General features: G+C 41.0%; 1 protein-coding gene across 6 annotated transcripts in view; it reads right to left on the minus strand.

The window, feature by feature from the left end:
- Positions 1-21,732, minus strand: part of LOC112466133 (E3 ubiquitin-protein ligase TRIM9) — a 100,728-nt gene that overhangs the window by 51,797 nt on the left and 27,199 nt on the right. For 4 of the 6 annotated variants that reach the window (XR_003042106.1, XM_025034040.1, XM_025034039.1 and 1 more), the window contains exon 3: positions 3,300-3,356. The exons of the other annotated variants lie outside the window; for them this stretch is intronic. Coding sequence is in view for 3 of the 4 variants with exons in the window: in XM_025034040.1 (XP_024889808.1) it covers positions 3,300-3,356 (57 nt within the window). In the remaining variant the exon portion in view is untranslated. The remainder of the gene's footprint in view (positions 1-3,299; positions 3,357-21,732) is intronic. 6 annotated transcript variants of the gene reach the window in all.

Here is a 21,732-nt window from a genome sequence, read left to right on the forward strand (position 1 = left end):
GTCAGGCTATAAATTACCCGTGCGATCCGGAATATGTAATCCCTTTAATCACGACAGGATTAAAGAGGTGACCCGTAATAACACGGCCATCGCACACGGTCGCGGGGTTCACTAGCTCGAGAGATCGCGGATCAGCAAGTCGATTCTTGTGGAATGCACATTGTTCATCTAGGAGATGCGGGGGTACCGCGCCGCGAGATATACATCGGGGTGAAACGAACGGGGAGAATGGTCGCGCAAATGAAATTCCGCACTCGCGATTTTCATCGGACTCTCTCTTTCTCTCCCTTTTTGTTAGCTTCTTTTATTTCGCCCCGTCGACAGAACACGTCCGCGGCAGCGGAGAGCATTTCCGGTCGGCGAGGCCTGGCCGACGTTGCGCCGGCGAATATTTAAGCGAGAGGAAAACTAACTCTCTCTCCGTATCCAGCCCTCCTCCCTCTTTTGCCCTCGCGCCGAGGGAGGAACGCGGGGGTGGCAGTGCGGTTTGTTTGCGGAAAAAAGTCACTCCGTCGGGAGAGCCGCAGCTGCGCGCATCACATTGTTTGCGCGGGTGAGGGCCAGAGCAGGATGCCGCGAGGGGAGACGAAGGAGATCGGATACGGTGGGAGGAGAAGAGCAAAAAGCGCGGAGCACACACGCGCCCGAACTTCGGCAAACATCTAGCGGACAGCCGCCGATCTTTTTCTCCCTCGCTCTTGATAGCGCTGGAAAAAGTTCCCGTCGCGTTATGAAAATGCTCTCCCTTCTCGCCCCCCCTCTCGCCCCAACCTCCTCCCCCTCTCGTTTATCGGCCGCGGCCGAATAGCGAGCGTTTGCACGCGTGCACTCGCGCGCTAAGTGCACGCCGCTAACGCACATTTCGTAAGATAAAACATTTGTTCGCAGATTTTTTTCCCCGTATATCCTCCGCGTGATTCCCGTAATGCACCGTCAGAATGAAACCTACGTCGGGTCAGCCTCAAAAGATTTACCAAAACCTTGAAATCTGCAAAATTACAACGTTCGTGCGTATTACTACTTAGCCCTTTGGTTGGATTTTTGCCGACGCAAATTTTCGATCTATAGCTGGGTATACCTCCATGTTATTATCCATTACGAACTAGTTTATTCGTACCGAAACCGTGCAAATATCCGTGCCATTCTCTCCCCGGCGCGCGGCGGTGTTTGCAGAATTCCGTACGAGTAAAATAGTACAAAGCTGATTCGCAATTGCTGCGCTGCGTATACAACGGCAAGCGCGTACTGGAAGTCAGGAAGGGAAAACTAAATAGACGCGGCCGATGGAAAACACGCGCGGCATATTATATTGACCGTCCAGGTCGCGATATGTGCAATGCAACGGCAATGGTATATATACTACGTTTTCTCCCTTTGATTAATTTTGGTAATTAATGACATTTACTCGGTGAATCGAGTTAACTTTGTACCCCTACATAAACGCGAATTTGTGGTGATAATAATTTGCAACAACATCTGACTCTCTGCCCCCTCCCCTCCCCCCTCCTCCGCAATAGTTTATTACAGAAAATATATTCGCGATATTGGCAGCATAAATTATAGTTTAATCAGGAAGCCCACATGTAAATTAGTATATGAGAAACAAAAGGAATTTTACAATCATTGAAAACGACTCACAATATCAGTATGATTGATCGTATTTTTTTCAATTTTTATTAAATCATTTTTATTAAGCGTTAATTATTAATTTTTATTAGAGATAAATATTTAATTGCATTATTGTTTTGCTATTTGGAATCTATATTAATTCCGGAATAACTTCTATGTATTACGCTTATATGTATCGCAAATTAATTAAAGTTTAAGAGCAAATCTTTTAATAAGATGTATAGAGGACGAGAAGAAATGATAAATTACTCGCATAAACTATTAAGTTAATTAAAGTTTAATTGATTTTCTATTTTTCTTTGTAAAGGAAATGATTTCTATCTCTTTGTGGAGGAAAATGATTTCTATCTCTCTTCGCGAAGGAAAGGATTTCGTGAAGGAAAAGCGGCAGTCACTCTCAAGTAACGTTCATGGGAACGGTCCTATATAATTTTCCCTTTCCCGTCAACTTTTCTCATGCACCATTCGACCTCGCACACAATTCCCGCCTTTCCCTCGACAAATTCGCGAGCGGAGTTCGCAAAATTCGGTCGCGATATATTCGCATCTTGGGTAAATCGTTGTTCGATTCCTCGCGGAGACGCTGACAATGTCCCCCGCGTGGCTTCCCGACCGTGGCCCGCTTTCACCGTAAGTAAAGCCAGCGACGGATTCTACCCCGTGACAGCCGGGATTCGTATAATCCGCCGGAATACAAATGCATCGTCAGTGGCGGCGCGATTGAAACTCTTCGAATTTCGCCGGCGTGGCACACACGACAACGCGATTGCGAACGGTATCTCGTAAATACGCCTCGTAAAAGCAACGTTACATGGTCGCGCGCGCTCCGAATTGGGACGCAGCTGCCGACCTTAAAACTTCAACGTCAGGATGGCGGGCTGCTCCGGGTCGCCCTTCCTCTTCCCTCCCCTTCGTCGCGGACACTCTCGAAATTACCGCAAGCTAATTTTCATGCGGGACTAGAGAACCCGGTGCAACATGTTACGAGTAACAGCAACGGAGGATTCTAAAGAGAAAACTCAACTGCAGAAAATTGTGATTATCATCGTATCTTTCGTGTCGTTAAACGTTAAGCGACGCACTTTGTGAAAGTTTATGGATGATATATCACAATTAGCCGTAACGTAAAAAAAAAGAAATCTTTCCAAGAAGTATTAGTTACATAAGTTATACAAAAATACATTCAAAGGTTGTCAATAGAAGAAAAAAGGCATTCGTTTAAAAAAACAGATATGCAGCAAAAGCAGTCTATATTTTTTGCACAAATTATTTGTTATTTTTTTCTATGAAATACTTTAAGATGTCCGCTTGTAAACTGTGTCGGTCTGTTGTCATGATAGTTATCAACAATTTAGCCAGTCAAGCGTGTAAGGTAAATGTACCGATGCCGGGACACTTAAGACCTATGTTTGAATATCTTTATAATTTTAGTTTTTAAATAAGTATAACGCGAATTAAAATCGAAGATAAAAATATAATACAAATATTTTTATCTTTGACTCTTTGATTTTAATTCGCGTTATAACTTACTTAAAGACTAAAATGATACAAATGTCAAGACACAGGCACGTGTCCACAAGCATTGGTACATTTACATAATTATAATATCCATATCACGTCGTATTAACGTTTTAAATCTTAAGCGAAAGCAAATGCTCTGTCATCCTTACCCATGTTTTTTCAAGCATTTGCTTCGATTCCTCGTTTCTCAACCGTTTCTCGAAAGTCTGGAAAAGGCATAGCGTCGTGAGTTAATTATAGCAGTGTCTCTTATTCGGAAAATCGGAGCGCTTGTAATAGGAGAGAATTTCGTTCGCTGGAAGTAAATTGACAAATTGCTAAAGGCAATTATATAGGAACCGTCCAAAAATAACCCGCGAATTCGTACACTTGTTATCCGGGATAAATCCATCAACGAGTCTCCCAGACCAGGAATCAAATCCGAATAGAGCGATGTGTCTCGACATTGATTTCATTAAGTATTGATTTTCCGGAGGGTGTGGATTCGGGGGGGGCCGAATATATGAATGCTGATGGCGAAACGCGCGGCTCGAGCTCCTATCATACTGTGCCACCAGACTTCGTGCATAATGTACAGCTTACCTTGGAAGCTACTTATCGGTGTCTTATCGTTGTCAGACCGGTGTTGCGGACAAAATGATTCTGTTCACAAATATTAGCTCGAAATTTTCACACGCCGAGGAGATACTGGGTGACTCGTATATCCTTCAACTAGATACGCTAAAATTACGGTCGATTTGTTAACTACCTACCAGATATGTGTTATCTATCACTATATAGCGCAAACGAACTATTTATTTTTACTTCGCAAAAACACGACTTTATACTCTTTAAATAGTACTTAATTATGTACTTTAATAGCAGTGCTTTAGTAACTTTACTCAGATTTAAAAGAATGAAATTTTAATCTATTCAAATACGATAACAAAAGATGCGTATCATGAATATTCATCAAGCTTAAATGGAGCGTCGTAACAAAATAAGGTAGCGCGGAGCGTAGAGAATCCAAACGCGAAAGAGCCAGACGGTAACGTACGCGTCGAAACTACGTCGACGTAAATTTCCTCCATCAACAGCGAACAAACGGTTCGTTTCAATCGTCAGTCCCGGCATTTCGCAATATTTTTATGGCCGTGCCCGCGCGCGTGCTCGTCACTCCCACGTCGAACGGTTATATCTCGGAACAACACGGGCCATTAATTGAAAAAATTCCGGCCGGTCGGAATCGCGGCGCGGCGCGGCGCGGTGCGGCGCCGTGGATCGGCGAACGCTCGTTTATGCATTGTGCGCCGCTGGCGAAAAGGAGAAATAAAGCTCCTCCTCTTCCAGGAGCTCGATTCAAATTAAACTCACTTGGAGGTTAATGCGGTATGAAATGAAAATTGTAAATCGCGCGGCCACGGCAATGAAAAAGTTTCGCACGGCCGACCGCGCGTCGATGAGGTTCGTTCGCGAGCGCGAGCGAACGATATTTCTTCCTCGTTCTCGCGCAAACACCCGACGGCTGTGCACGCTGCTTTTTCTCTGTTCTCCTCTCTCTTTCTCTCTCTCTTTTTTTTTCATGAAAGCGTCAAACGAGCGCAATTTCGTCGCGGGATATTTATCGGCGTTGACAGTTCCGCGCTATATCCTTTCGTTACTGTTCCCTCCGCATTTTGCTGCAAATTTTTCATTCAAACGATGCTGAAATACATTCTCTGTACGCGGTGTAATACCGCGAACAACACCGTTTATACGAGAATCAGACGATTTCTTTATACGTCCTCGACTCTCAAATGCAGTCTTCGTTTCTTGGTAATTAACCCTAGCTGGCCTAGCTAGTCACACTTATTTTCGAGTCATTAATTCGTCACACTCCGTGATACCGATCGACTTCGTCGCTTTGTCATTTTCATTCTAATTAATATTTTTAAGCTTGTAATGTAGGAATTGAAAATACGGAGTCTGAATAAGATGTTTATGATATTTATCAAGAACATGATTCGAGTTTAAACTGAACTTATTACAAGGAAACTAGAAAATTATGTAAAAACTAGAAAACAGAAAAACGTTCAGCGGAACCAGAATGTTCGAGCTAGGATTAATTTTAATCGATACAATAGTCGAACTGTTTCGAAATGCTATAAAATTAGTCGATCGATTCATCATTCGTTTGCGGTAATTTAACTCATAATTAGTGAGATAGATGAGGAATATTACTCGTCGTGGTGTTAAGCAGCATTTCTCGATGCACGGAGCTCGACGATAAATGGCCGCAGTCAAAACTATATCGGCGGATCTTGGGACGTCCGGCGCACGTGCGTGACGAGCGGGAAAAGAAGAGAGAACGACGAAAGGGACGGTTCGTTCGCCCGGCCCTTTCTTCTCGACCCCCTTTCTTCCACCTCGTTCCATCTCCGCGCCCCGTCGCCCTTTGCGCCGCGTTACGAAATCACGTTGAATGTGGAACGATGCGCGCTGTCATCCTACCTTCTTGCCACGCGCGCTCACTTTCACGAGAGCTTTTGGCAGCTGACGGTCCGCGGTCCTGACGGCCGCGGCTAAATTTGGAGAGCCGAGAAGGTGATGTATAAGCTCTTCGCTGTCGCGCACGTGTTTTGCCTGCGAACATCGTTGCGTGTAAGAGATGCAGCCGCTGGGATATATATATATAAATACCACGGCTCGTGCGGTAAAAACGGAGAAGAGCGGCGGGTTGAGGGGGAGTGAGTCATCCCTTTGCGCGCGCCGATGTTCATTCATGATTTTTTTTTCCTTCCGCGTTCGGGGACCGATAACCGTGGAAAGTACCCGTGCTGTTATCGCAACGGCACCCCACAACATAATAAGATGGATATAACGAAGAAAACGAGCGTCGATCGATTTTATGGATATGACAGAAAGTATTATATGTATATTAGGTAATGTCTCGATTTTAAGTTTTACGAACGTTCAATGTTTATACAGTATATTCTAGATTCACCTATAAGAATCTAATAATAGAAATAAGTTCGAAACGCGTATCTAATAAGTAAAAAAAAACTAAAAATTAGCGATAAATACTTTTCCCGGCACTTTTATACAAGATAATCTAGTAAAAGAAACCTTGCAAAGATAAAAAAATATATGTCAAGTACATAAAGAAACATTTAAAAAAGACATTATTGAACAAAAAATTAATCGTTCAAAAATAAATTACATCAAGAAACGATAAATATAAACAAAAGATAATTTCATAATTGATTTAATGTCACATTCGAAGCTTCTCGCGAAAGATCCGTGACGCACAAAGATTGCTTTAATCATATCCGCAACTTGTCAACTGTAGAGAGATTATTCATGATGCCGACAATGGCTGCATTTCGAATGTTCTTGCACATCTCGTCGGGGAGCTGGAAGCTCCCGGAGAGATTCAGAGCAAGCGAGGGCAACAATGCGAGCCGAATCAGACGAAACGTCCGGGTTCTTTCGGCTCTCAAAGAGAAATCTACCATATACCCGTATGCATACCTGACAATAGCGGCACGTGGATACAACTCTGTGTATACCTTACAGAACAGCTCACTATACATGGCGTCTGATCCATGACGGGGAGATCGAAAGAGGCACGGCAAATAGAAATGCATTGTGCGTGCATGACGTATACTTTAATAGAGTATCGTATCTTTGGCTCGAAAAATAGAAAAATAGAAAAATACACAAGACATCATATAAAAGAGACATTTAACGTATAAAAAGAGTGTACAAAAATATCACTGTTGTTTTAGTCGATACTAGACACTACAGACGCGCGCTACGCGCGCGCTATTTATCTTTAACATTTCACTATTAACCCTATTATACACAACTGTCAAAATATACAATGACAGCTGCAAATGAAGTAAGCGCAGCAAGAGAACCAATCGGCATCGCGGAAAAGCGGCAACAATAAACTTCACATCTCCTTTTTAGAAGAGGATTGTTGATAGGATAAATTAAAAAATAGCTGGTTCGTGAAAAAAAATTACTTTATTTAGGATCAAAAATATTTTGCCGTGATGGAAAAAATAATGGGAAACGGAAAATGGAGCAAAAGATAATAGAAGAGCCGTATAGAGGTTGCGATTTTTCGTAAAAGACCAACGAACGAAAACTGCGAAAATTGTACGGTAAGCAGTTATACACGCGGTAAATGTACGGTGGGTCGCGTTGAAATACTGATTCTCACACGGCGGGTAGAAATAATATAAAAAAAAGGTGTCGTAAAGTGATATAAACGGCCGCCCGATGAAACGTGCTAAATATACGCCGCTCTGTACCGCCGGTGGTTGATAACTCCCACTGTTTTTAATCTTAATGCCACGTGATTTACTCCTCGTGAACTCTTGCACTTTGGCGACCTTATAAACGCGGCCCGTTCTCGCTCGGCGCATAAAACACCGACTGCACAAAGGGGTTTCGAGAGCCACTTCACCGGCTTGATAGTGCGACACAATTGCATTAAAAAAAGTCATCCCGCCACTCCGTTCCTTCGTCCACGCATTCACTTTGCTCCAGTAAGTGCCCTATACGCGACGTGCCCTTTATTCTTCGTTCTTGAACGAAGCGTCAAGTAAAGGGTTGGTGTCTCTTTACCAAACAAAACCAAATACTTCGAATCAGAAAAAATCGGTTAATTAAAGTAGCTAATTTATCTGCCGTGTTATATATTTAACGGCGGCGCAATAACGTCACAACTGCTCTACTATATTTTCGGCGCCTCAATTAAAGCCGTTGCCAAACGATTGCCCGCGGTTTCCTTGGAATCGCTCCTGAATCGCACAGTCCATGGTTGTCAGAAAGGAGTACGTGGAAACGAGGCTTGATTTTGGCACGGGATTTAGTCTAACGATATCCATCGCGCGCATATGAAGCTGAGCAAAACGAAAGCGGTGCAGTGCGCCACGGTGCTCCGGTATTTTCGAATCCATGGGCAAGGGATTCGCGAACACAACCCCGTTATTTTTAGAAGATGAAAGGGAAGGCAGAGCCTCGCGTCCGAGCCTGCGACATGCGAGATGGCTCGGAAAGCTTATACGCAGATTGTAAATATGTGAGCTTTCAAATTCGGTTTTATATCAAATATCTTCCCGAAACATATCGAAAATATATTCTTGCTTATTGAAGACTAAATTCATATTTTTTTCTCATAAAAATAACTAAAAATTTTAACATTGTTCGTAAAGTATGTATAAATTCTTTTGTTTAAAAAAAAAAATATTAACAACCAATATGAATGCCTAGAAATTTACTATCTATAAATTCCTTATCTGTTTAATATTTGTGATAAAGCTAATATTTTAGCGAGAATATGCTAAAGTGAAATTTTATAAGAAAAATCTTATAACGGAGTAACCATTTATTATATAAATTTGCATAAAAGATAACGTGAAGATAAAAATGACTTCCGACAAAGAAATTCTTAGGCCCTTGTAAATAAATAAGTGCGTCGTAAGAGAAATTGAGAGAACGCAAGATAAAGCACCCAGTTTGCGGCCTCAGTTCGCGCTACTGGAATTTTCTGAATCCTTTTCAAGAAGTGCCCTTTTGACGGTAAGAATACTAGACAGCCTCCCCGATTCCTGAAGAAAGAGACAGAAGAAAGCGGAACTTACGTTCTCTCCACGCGGAACACCGCGCGTTCTCTCGAGGCAATTCAAAGCGTAGCCAAGTGAGGGCCTATTCTTATTCTCAATATACCGCACAATATATATGTCCAAAAACGAAACGTAAAACCTGCATCAAGGGTACAAATTGCTTTCCCGGTCTCCCCTCGTTTCTCGCGACGCGTCGAACGCACTGGCGTAGAAAAAGTTTCATTGCGAAAAGCACGTTGTCACCGCCATCAATATTCTTTCGTCACCGAAACGCGACAAAACCGAACTGTTCGATCTCCATTAAAATGTAATTCATTCGTTGTCAATAGACAAACAAAACTTTTGTTTTCGTGCGGCAACAAGTTATTTGCTAATCTATGCAACGCGTCCCAAAATTACGAATTGTATTATTTCCAACTATATATATTTTGATTAACGTAAAGTCAATCTTTAAAAGTTCTTAAATAATTAAATTTTCGCGTTATACAAATAAATGGGAAAAGAAACTACAGCGGTTGAAATCGTAGCTTTTCTCTATTCTCCTCAGACAACAGTAACCCTTTCATCGCGCTCGTGTAATAACGCTCAAGAAGATACAAGGACTGCACGTGGGGATTTAAATATAAATCACCACCGCACATATTATCTGGCTACGCTATTGCATACGAGCGAGGACAAGCTACATACTAGACAGGCAACGAGAATGGGGCCCCGTAGAATCGTGGGGGACGACTTATTGACTTTGGCTGGCTGAATTTTCCGCCATTAAATTCGGAAAGAGAAAGAGAGAGAAACCGGGAGAAAGAGGCAGAGAGCGGAAGAGAGTCGAAATAGGATAAGAGAGAAAGAGAGACGGTAGTGCGATGGGGGTTGGCTGCCAGCGGGGGTGGTCGGGCGAGGGGACACAAACGTCACGGCATATGTCGTGTACCGAGGCACTATGTAACACTCGTCCTTATGTATCCTGCGACCCCGCGGGAGCCTTTCGCTCGAGCTCGTGCACGGTGCGGTGCACTCGCGCCATGGCGACCGTGTGCATCATAAATATCTAAGATACTTCCTCACTGATATAACCCGCGCGGTGCCGACCGACACACTCTGACGCAAATCAACTCGCAATCTCGCGCCCCCGATCGAAAAACGCGGAAATATTCTCTGCGGGCCGAAACGCGACGGCGGTTGACCACCAAACCGATACGATGAATCCTGACGCGATCGCGACTTTTCACATTCGTATGCAACTTTGATTACGTTTCGTGTTTTTAAATTAATTACAAAAGTCTATATTGCGAGTTAGACGATTGCCCATTCTCTCTAAATGTTTTTTTTTTTTTAAGATTCAAATTTTACAATTATATTTGTGCAATTATTTATGCAATTTTACTTATTATTTTTAATAGGTATTCGTTTCAATTTTTATATATTTTTTTCTTTCTCGAAAACTTTGTATTAGACTTTGTATAATTTTGCTCATACAATTAGATAAATATTTATTTAAGCATTAGCGTAATATATATTTTAGGAGTTATTTTAGGACACATTACATCATGCACGTGAACGTTTGCCTTGGCAAGCGAAGTAGCTAGAATATGTATATGTTCGGCATAAGGGCCCATGAAACTTAGCGCGAAGGGTAGCAACTGCGATAATATACACGTACTTGACGTAATCTCTAGAATTAAACATTGCTGAGGGCGAGGTGATAAAATGAACTAACGGAGTTTCTCATTGCGTGTGTTTGCCGAAGAGCCGTTCCCCGGAATTTTTAATGATATTGCACGAGCTCGTTCTAACGCGTAACAAACCTAAAATACATCGTGCAGTCATATTAAGCGTAACTATAATTGCATGTACACGCGATAACAATTTTCTCGCTATACGGCACACGATAACGGCAAAAATGAGAAGCGCGAAGAAGCGCCGCGATAGCCAGCAGGCGCACAGTGCGTGTGTATGTATTTTTCAAATGAGATGTTCCACCAATCTGCAAGACTTATAAATATTTGAGGATACCGCAGGAGTATATACTGCATATTCCGGCAAACAGCATGCACCGACAAGAGTCTACCCATTTCTTTCTGCAAATAAAGCGTCCTATACCGTCCCGTCTCGCTTACATCGTTCCAACAAGAGATTTACGTGCCTGCAAATTATAATTTGCCCCGGAAGATCTCCCCCGCCCCCCCCCCCCCGCGCACTTGTTTAATATTTATTCGCCTACGCTGTTTCCGAAGACGGCTAATTGTAATCAAATAACGTAAGATTGGTAAGGGCAGTCTTAAATGAATTATTGTAGTCTTTCGCGTTCTAAAAAAAAGGATGAAAAGTAAACTTGTAAAATTCTCCCTGGAAAAATGAAGATTGCATAACTGCGCCATAAAAAGAAAACAATTATTTTCTTAACATGTAAATGTAATGTTACGTTCAGAGCGTGCGTAGTTTCTGGAGTCGTTAACTCTGGACATGTCTATCGAATCGCCCCATTGCCTCCGTATGCTTTTTCGAACTAACTTTTGTTATAGCATTAGAATGGCGTTGACCAAGCAAATATTTACCGAGCCAAAGTTAGCGACATGGTAACGGTATTACGATACTTCGGCACGGAACCCTTTGTAGCAGTAGCTGAGCCTCGGGAGCTCTATGTCTGGTAGCCCGATTAATTAATCCACCTGTACCTTAAATAATCAAGTCGCCTTACGACAGAAGGATAACAGCGTGAACGCTAGTCGTTCCTAACCAATAAATCGATTGTTCGTAGAATTTGCAATTCAGATATGTAACGGAATTGCAACGAAAAAAAAACAATGTTGTTGAACTGTTATTGAATTAACAAGATTATTTTTAATTAGATTGCTATTATAGCTAATGCTATTAATACAACGTCCTTTTTTCCATGTAGGAAAAACGGAGATTTATGTAAAAGAAGAGACTTAAAGGTACAAGCGGCATTTAAAATTTAATAAAATACATAAAGTATGAATGCAGGACGTGCTGCGTCAAATTTGACTTTTACTCGCCAGTTTGTGTGGTGAAGGAAAATCTCGCTTTTATACAATCTCGTAATCGTTTGAATACGTAAATATCGCGACATCCGAAAGCTCTCAGAGCACACGGCATCAACGGGAACTCTCACAGGAAGAACGACGGGGGCACACTCTTCCGCTACCCGGAGTTAATAATTTATTCAGCACTATTCGACGTTCTCCAGGCATTTACCCGGGCGATGGATGAGAACGCGTGTGCTTTTCGCACGCGCGGCGTTTATTTAGGAACGTGAGTACACGCGCGCGCGCACTCACGGTATCAAAGGCTGGCGATGTTTCAAGAACTATTTTCGTTTTCAGGGGTGTCCCCCGAGCGTTGCTCACCGACCCGGCGTCTCTCTTTTACCCGTAGTCGTGTTCCCGAACGAAGATAAGATGCGAAGATACGCCACGTATCTCATAACGCGTTTTCCGCGCAAGAGGCAATCCGCCAGTGTAAATTATCGTCTCCCCGCGCGGGAAAAGAAAAACCTGGCGAAAGTAGTTGATTATACAAAAACTTCTTATCTATAACCTAACTTTATCGCGCACAACTTTTATCTTGATAATTAGAAGCAATATTGACCAAAGATAATTGGATCGCAAACCTGCAAATAAAAAAAAACATTCAATGCGTAGAGAGATTCTTCCTATTTATCACAGTCCGCTTTGGGAATGAAAATGGAACTGATATAGACCAATTACTTTTATAAGTTATAGTATTAATCAGAAATTTTGGGGGTGTAATTTGATACAATTAAAAAATTGTAAATCTAGAAAACATTTGATTTTCTCGTTATCTGTTTAAGATAGTTACGCATGTATGTCTACGTGGAAATATGATTAAGATGTGTATTAAAACAACTGTTTATATATTGTTATTATAGCGTCTGAATTTTATCGCAATCGATGGATAAAATACATCGCGACATAACCGTCTATATATCTGAAACGCGTCATAAATTCGGAAAGCTCAGATAAATCTTTAGAACGTATAAAGATGACAAAGAGGGCAGTTCTTTGTCCTTGACAATCTGACCAGGAATCGAGCAGCGGTATTTCGGACGGGCTCGAGACCACCAACGATTACCTCACCTCTTCGTCCCTATATACGTCATGCTTTGAGGGCGGTGCCGTCGCGATTTATCAACTACCCCCGGCCACCCTACAAACGCGTGCGACCGAAATTACCATTTCATACGCCGATTTGCCTCCGTCCGGGCGAATTTATCGGCGTCCCTTCGGGTTTCTTTTTCGTGTTCGCCGACTTATCGCCGCCCCTTTTTCTCTTTTATCGTATTTAATCGCCGGGGTACCCCTCTCTACCTATCCCTGCCCGAACACTCGGCGCGTACCGCAAGAATCGCACTTGAGGAAAAGAGAACCCTTATAAGGCTCTCCATGCAGGACAGGAAACACGAATCACTCGCACGGTCTCGGTAGAGAGATCCGGCTACGTTCATTTTCCTCTTCTCTCTACGATGACATGGAAATATTCTCCTGGCTCTCGTGGAGAATCGGGGAAGCCCAGACACTCTCTCTCACTTCCAGCAGTGTATAATCGATCTCGGCCGCGGTATTGTAATAGAGAAGTGCTCCGCGTTTGAAATTCCAAATAACGTGAATGCCACGGCGAGATATGCGCGATACCACCCGGCCGTATAAATTAGCAGAGCTTAAATATTGCAAATTGGTTGTTCCATTGTAAACTTCAGTCATCGGATAATGTTGCGCGGGTAATGGTTTTGCGGTTTACAAATACAGCGCGCGGTGAATCTATAATTCCTATTTTATTGTAAATTTATCTTCTAAAATTGCTGTTACGTTCAACGTTTCGAATTGAAATAAACTAAACAGGGATATATATTGAAACCCGAACATTTATAGCTTTAGACAATTAATCCAGTTTGATGCTTTATATATCGTTTTTTAGATATAATTTACATGCACACACATACACACACTATGATATCGCGGTGTAAAAAATATTGTATTTTTAAAAAATTTCTGTTATCTCTGTGTGCCAAAAATATGAACGTAAAAAATTTCCAGGTAGTTTTTATTTGATTCCAGATATTTGTGATATATGTGATGATCCTTCTCGTCAACACTTGTCGCACGTTAACTAAAATACTCCACACGCAGAACCGAAGGAGTACCCCGTCCTACTGATTGTGAGACGAGCCATAAATGTCAGACGGTTCACTTATTTCGTCGTGCACCCACCCTCGCGCTCGCTCGCCGATTTTCCACCACTTTAAGGCGCAATTTGCAAGCACCCGTCCGACGCGATCCTGCCCCATCGTCGTCGCTCGGTCGCTCCAGCGACGAACTCGTCCTTGCCTCCCTTTCTTTTTCTACCTTTTTCTATCTCGCGCACGCCTTCGTCGATACCGACTACTCTGACAACCCTCGACGTAGTTCATCATTCCGCGTCCATCGTGCGCGTCTTCGCCTATCGACGACGACGAATCGCCATCCCAATTTTGATTAGGCGTAATATAGCGATCAATGGCGTAATAATGAGAGACTGGAAATTCACCGAGATAATTTCTACCGCGATTGGCGAAGCTGCGAAGTTTCGGCGAGAGTTGAGATCTTTAAAGAAGTGTAAAAGCGGGAATAAATCAGAAAAATCGAGCATTATTATTGATCTCACTGAAACAAAAATTTTCTGCATTTTAGTAAATATCAGTTTGTATACAACTGTGATTCCATTTACAAAACAAAAGAAAATTTTCCTTTTTATTAGTATATGTGTATTGAGAAAAAATTACACTAATAAAAAGAAAAATTTTCTTTATTTTAGTAAATGGAGTCACAGTTGTATGCAAACTAATATTTACTAAAATGCAGAAAATTTTTTTCTCAGTGTAGCATGAAGATTCGATATAAATCAATTTTTAATAGTTGACACATCTATGAGATTGATCTGAAGTAATGACGGATCTAGTAATGACGAATTCTTTAACTAGTTTACGACCGATTTTTCTTCAAAAGAATTTAGGGTTAAAAAATGATAGAGAGATAGATTAAGAACATTTTCTATATGAAATACATGCTATCGGTTTTGATTTTGCGGTAATAATTTATGACTATAGTACGACATAGTTCGAATAAATAGAATTTGTTAACAGAACCTCATTATATGTTGCATAATTAGACACTATATTATCAAACTTATACATTATGCAAGTAAATCTTGTCTTAAATTTAAATGATTAAAGAGAGTCTTCTGCACAGCGTAATGTTGTAGTACAATTTAAAAAACCAAAACAATATATTATTCCTTGATTAGTATTACATATATTTCTTTTCCTTATACCAGGTCTAAAAAAAAAGAAAATTACAAGAGTTTGGTTTTGGCCAAAACAAATTAATGTAACGCCATTAGAAATGCGAAATTAAAATGCGATAAGATGATGATAAGATTAATATTTTTCGGATACGAGACAAATCGTTTTGTCATTACTTCCACTAAATCATTTACATCCATATGTCGCGTTTCAGACGATGGGAATTCGATAAATCGATATCAGCTAAACATCATTAACAAAAAGGGCACAATTAACGAAGAATCTACGTGAGCCAAGCATCCGGTTCATCCCTCTGCCGTAATTATAAACGGGAATGGGATTCGCAGAATCAGCCGTTACGCCACTGTTACCCTATGCAACAACACAGTCCGCCCCTCGCTTTCCCTTTCCACGAATTTACTTTCATCTGACGAATTTACCTCGCGTCGAATCAGCCTCGATTAGTCGCTACCGATTAAAGCCCTCTTTCCCTTCGTGGCCCTTAGCGCACACGGTAGGTCGATAAACATTTTTGAATCACCCTCCTGTACCAAGCGACGTCGGAAACGAGTACATCGCCGAAAGTGGAAACATGTTTCCCAATAAAGCAAGTAAAAATACAAGGCGGTCCACAAATGAAATTTCATGTCATAGAAATATAGAATTTTATTTCTATCTTTATTGAAGGCGGACAAGAGAGCAAGTCAGGAAAAAGTAAAGATAAAATAGTGCGATAAAACAAAAGATCAATAACAGCGCCCCTTGTATAAAAAAAAGTCAAGATCAAATCAATGTCTTAAGTCTTAAGCTCTGCGGGGCCGATATTTTCTTGTCTTCCACTTCCACTGTTGTTATCTATTTTCAAGATATCTGATTTTATGAGACAGTCTCTCAATTAAATAATATTAATAAAAATATCATAAAAATGTTTTCGTACATCGCAAATCAATTGAAAAACTTTGAGAAGAAAAAGATAAGAGAGTAACACTTGAAGTATATTTTATTTGGAGATCAAAATGTCAATTTTAGCAGCAAGTTCCTCTAACTTGCTATTTAAATATATTTAAACCTAGTAAATTTAAATTTACTAGATTTCAATTAAATAAAAATCTTTTCTGAGAGTTTCTCTCATTGTCAAACAGAAAGTTCTACCTTCCTTCGCTCAAAATAAGCTTCTTTATACACGGGAAAGATCATCGTTTATATTCGTGACTTTAATTTCCCGAAAACGATTACTTTAGATAGCCCTGACGCAAAAATAGAGATACGTCGTCGGATATCGTTTGTGCGCGGTTGGTTCACCGACGTTTAAATATTTAGAACTCTTCAAAGGAGATTCGAGGACGCGCCAAAGCGGACTTTAACATAGGGGGAATCAAGAAATTTCTTCTCGACCCCCTCGCCCCCCTCCCGAGTAATTAAAAAATTCCGAGCGGCGGCGGTTTTTATTGCGTTTTTGCCTCGTCGAGAGCTTGTTGTCGTGCAGTCGGCCGGAAAGAATTGTTTAATTGCGACATTACTTGCAATGAAATGCGCGCGGAGAAAAATTTTAATACCCTGTGTAGATCGCTCGTTGATGGAACAGAACAAGCGAATTATGAAAGGAGATTTTTAGCGAAAGCTGGCCGGATAAAGATGTCTCGCGATATTACATTGCAATACTCTTCTTCAATTATGAGATATATGTTCTTTAATGGGGAACTTTCGGAGAAATCAAAATTCCTAGGACAAACAATATACATAATTTCTTCTAGTAAAAGCAATTAGTCAAATTTTTTTAATAATTGCACAGTATTTAATAACAACCACATTTAATGAAGCAAATAATATTCCTTTTGATTTTGTTTTGCAATAAAATAAACTTCAGTTTTATTATGTATTTTCTATTCCAGTAACTATTTTAATCTTATTTTTAATCTAATACATATTTCCATAATCTGAAATTCTTTCTATTTCAATCGCTTGTAACTCACAAGCTGTTTATGTTTCGACATTCTCGTCACGAGGAAAAAATTATCTCACTCTTCGATGCGGAACATCGCTGCGCAAACGTGAAAAGCTTCTTCTCCTCGCCCTCGCTCGCGGCCTTCTTTTTGTATCCATATCTGCGCGGGGAATAAACAAGCCGAAATAAATTGGAGCTCTGTGGGAAAATATATCTACAAATAGTATCGACCGGTGCGCCAAGATTCCTCCTCCACCCGGAACACACTGTCCGTCCGGTTTCGCATGACCGCCGCACAACTGCTTACTGCACGTAGGCACGATTTCGTCGGTATAGGTTTCGCTTCCGGACGCGCTGTTAATGGTGCAATTTAGCGAACCGACGCAGCGTTAACGCGATCTGTCCCGTGCATTCGATACAATATCGATCTTAAGCAAGGAGCATGTCAAGGGTACGGTCGAAGTGGATACCACCGGTATTTCCGTATATGCGACTGTCTATTATACTAGCAAGCTCGTCGATCACTATTTCCGGACTTTATCTCGGTACGCCGCGAATTCGACCGCAGTCCGACAGTGTCAGCATTGATAACCGCAGTAAACAAATCGCAAGGTATACGAGAAACTATCCTTTACGATGCAAAACGAGTTTTATATGTTATTATGTTCCCGTATATCTCTTTGCGTCTCTATTTTTCGTTACAATTCTCAGTAACATACTTTACCACGCATAAAAATTAGAAACATAAAACAGCTTTATGTCATGTGGGATTTTCTTTGACGCGGCCAGCAATTAACGCAAATTCGTTCGGGGTTTGTATACGTGCTTTATCGTGTTTTTATTATGTCGCGACAGAAATAAACGCATGGTAAAACGAAAACATATTTCACATTAATATTTCAATCTCACGTCGATTCACTTGTGAATCGTCCTGTAAAGCTAATTGAAGCCCGAAGGGTCGTAAACGCGTTGATTATCATCGACCAAACAGCCACCCCCCTTGTTGCATGTCGTGGCGCCGAACAGGCGTATGTGTTCAAACAAACTCGAATATTTTCATACGTTTTTCGAATGCCCGAGCATTCTTCGGTCGTCGATCGCGGAGCTTGTTAATTAAACCGTTGGCCTGCCCGCGTACATAGAGTTCATATATCCTGATGTTGTCCCCGCGAGTGTAGTAGTCGTTATGACGTGCACGACATGCAACGCGAAACGTATAATAAAGCGCGACGCACCGCGCCGCGATAAAGAAGTGACGGCTGTCCGATTAGGGATTAAATGCCAGGGGAAAAACGACACTAATGCGCGCATGCAACGGAGGAGATCGCATAGCATGAATATTCGCACGACCGCATACGCCCCGGCCATTCCAAATATTTTTGCGCGCGCCGCAAGTACGGACGCGTACGGAATAAAAAGTTACAGCATTATAAGAGATATATGTCGCGGCGTACACGGACGCAGAAGATTTTCATTAATTCAAGATACGAATTCCGTACGGGGGCGGCGAAAAAAAAGAAGAAGATATTTCACGAAGTTCCGATCTTACGAGTTTCGCATTTTCACGTTATTCTTAGCAATCGCGTAATTAAATCATAGTTAAAAGGTGCGACGAGCTGCCGGGATATTATTATCGCAATTAAAAAATTATCTCGTATTCAAATTGTGTGCACCATAATTACGTTATTTTGCATTCATATCAAATTTCGTATTCCGAGGTGGATTTTAATGTAACTTCAGCCCAAAGCGGAACGGAGTTAATCTAAATATTATGGTGTATTTGAATATTTTTATAATTCGAGTTAATGCTCATGTATAAAAGTTACTCACGGAGCCGCGCTAATTAGTGAACGTAATTACGAGAAATTTATGAAACGCGAGCAACAATGGAGCTAACTGATATACCGAATTAAGTTTGTCGCCCTTTAATAACTCGAGAGCGGGCAAAATGTTTGAACTTGTATTTCGATGCGTACTACATGCGTAATGCGCTGCATCCACGAACGGAGAAGGAAGAAGCATTGTTCATTAGTAATCAATAAGCATCGCGTTACAAATCCGGAATATAAAAATAGGAAAATTCTATCAGTCTGATACGCGGTATTATACCTACGCACCGCGTTCGTAACGATAAATTATTTCACGCGTGTTTCATAAGCATTACTTTTTTAATACTCGAGATTCGGGCCATTATCGGACTATTATGGTTTGCACGGATTGCTCTTTAATGCACAATCAATGTTGAATCTCGCGCGCATTATGAAATCCGCGAAACAAAGGGATCAACAATGTTGCCGGGTATAATAAGCGAAAATTGATCGGCACGGGATCGTTCTAGCGCGAATATCCGGTAGGCCACTCCGGAATAGTCATATTTGCTATTACGTACGCGATCGTTGGGATAAATATTTGCCCGTGGTTTTCCCCTCGGGGGAGCCTATTCCGGCGAGCCCGTTTGCTTCTATATTCCTTGAGCGAAGCCAATCCGTAGGACAAACTAATTTTATTAAAGCGACCGACCGGCGAACTGATTTCTCTCTGCAATGTTTTCCCCTTTGAAGGACCGCCCGATCTTCGTTTGGCTGTTTGTAAACGAGCGCAATTTTGTCGAAGCTTGAAGCAGAAAAAAATCGGAGCAGGAAAGAAAACGAGAAACCGAAATGGCGTTAAAATTTTCGCAATCTAGGACAAATATATTTTATTTTGTTGTACATAAATATTCTGTATATTTCATTCCTTAAGATTATTTAATTTAAGTATGTAAATTGAGAGTTCCAATTTACGTAAAAAGTATCGGGATCGTATGTCCAAATGGATAAAATTTTAGGCACAAAAAAATCATGTATAGAAAATGAAAGGAATAAATATCCGAAATGCTGACTACCGAAGAAATAAAATCTTATAATGTTCCTGAATATTTTTTACAAAACATTTTTAAACACTAGTATAATTAATCACAGATAAATTCGTGCTGAGAAACGAGCATCAGCAGAAACGCGGTAACATTTCTACGTTACTAAAGAGAAGTTTGTTCGATCCATCTATAAATTATTTCGAGCCGAGATTCGGGAGATTCGTTCAGTATACCAGCGATTCATAAAACTTTCATTCGAATCTTGGCTCTTTCCCACCTTTCCACCATCCTTTACGTTCTACAACAAACAGGCCCTTTACCTTTTCAACTGCACATCTAATCCCGTATCAAGATTTCAAATAGTTATTATATTTAAAGCATAAAACTCCAAAGAAATAACATTAATTGATTAAAATGTCTTCACATTTTTTAATTCGAGGTTTTTAGGGATTTAATACTCTGTTAATTCAACCGAGAAAAGAAACTGTCTGACAATGTTGGAATTGCAGTTGGTAAGCTATTTCTATGTACATGTTATAGGAGAGATGAGTGAGAGCGTTTTCTTGGCACCGAACTTCATCCACCAATGAATTTTTAAACGTAATACCGCGTCGAGACGGGTACAGAGAGATGCTTTTGTGAGAGAGGCGCGGGTGAGTAAGGATTTTCGTGCGTATAGAGCATCCTCTTTGCGGCGTTCGAGCTCTGGCCCGGCCAAACATGGCATTATTATTCCATGTTAAGCACGGTTAATGCTCTCTCGGCGGTGTTGCCGAGACCACGCTCATTCGAAGAGAGAAGAAAGTGTGAATAATCACCGGACAAGGCCGTTCGCGCGCGAGGCGAGCGAGGCTCCATTTTTAACGAGAATAACGAGGGCCTAACAACCGCTTATTGTTGAGGGTGCACGTGATTGATGAACACGCCTAAGAAACGAGTATACAATATAAAAACATGTATGAAAAATATATTACATTTATTCTTCGTTCGCGGTAATAGATGCATTTTCTTGTCGAAATGGGGGAAATAATTTTTCCGCGAAAAACATGGCCGAGCCGTGGATAATTTCCAAGCTATTGGAGTAACTACTTCGTAACTACAAGAGAAATAATCGCATTAATCCTCCTCAATCGCGACGACTCGACTGCATTTGCATAAATGTGCAACCGGTGATCTGTGCCCATTTGGCGACGCCAACCAGCCACGCGGGAGAAAAAAAGAGAGGAAGCGCCATTGAATTCATTTGCAAAACAAAACGGGAAAAGGTTAATGAAGAGCAAAGTTGACTTTCATCTTTCCACGCCTATCCTTCCCTACGGCCTCTATCTACCGCATGATGACCGTGCACGTGAAAGGTGTGCTTTATTCCGCGCCACGTCCGAGGCCATTTGCCGGCAAGTTTCCATTTACGGAATCTAATAGTACAAGCCCCCTAGAAAGTCTAACGTCCCGCTTAACCTCCAGGTTACCCTGATAAGGTACAGTAATATTGACTTCGGTGCCAAATTAACCCTGCCCTTCGAGCAATATTTAAAAGGGACATTTATTCGCGAGATAATGTATCTTGTCATATATAATTTCCTCTGAATTTCAAATATCTTTAAATAAAATATTTATAGAATTAATATATAAACATTATAAACATGTGATATGAACATCAAACTCAAAATATGAACCTATGGAAATTATAATATTCAAAGTTTAATATTTTCATCAGTGAGAAACGTAATATCTTTCTGCGTCATGTATCCTTCATATTGATTTATATATTTTGTATTAATGACATACATTTGGTAAATTGTCTAAATAAAATTAACGTTAACTAACACGATCGAAAATGTCGATCTGTCTTTTCTTAAAAATAAAAAAT

The sequence above is a fragment of the Temnothorax curvispinosus genome, unplaced genomic scaffold (assembly GCF_003070985.1).
Source record: "Temnothorax curvispinosus isolate PA1 unplaced genomic scaffold, ASM307098v1 QBEX01015898.1, whole genome shotgun sequence".
NCBI lineage: Eukaryota > Metazoa > Arthropoda > Insecta > Hymenoptera > Formicidae > Temnothorax > Temnothorax curvispinosus.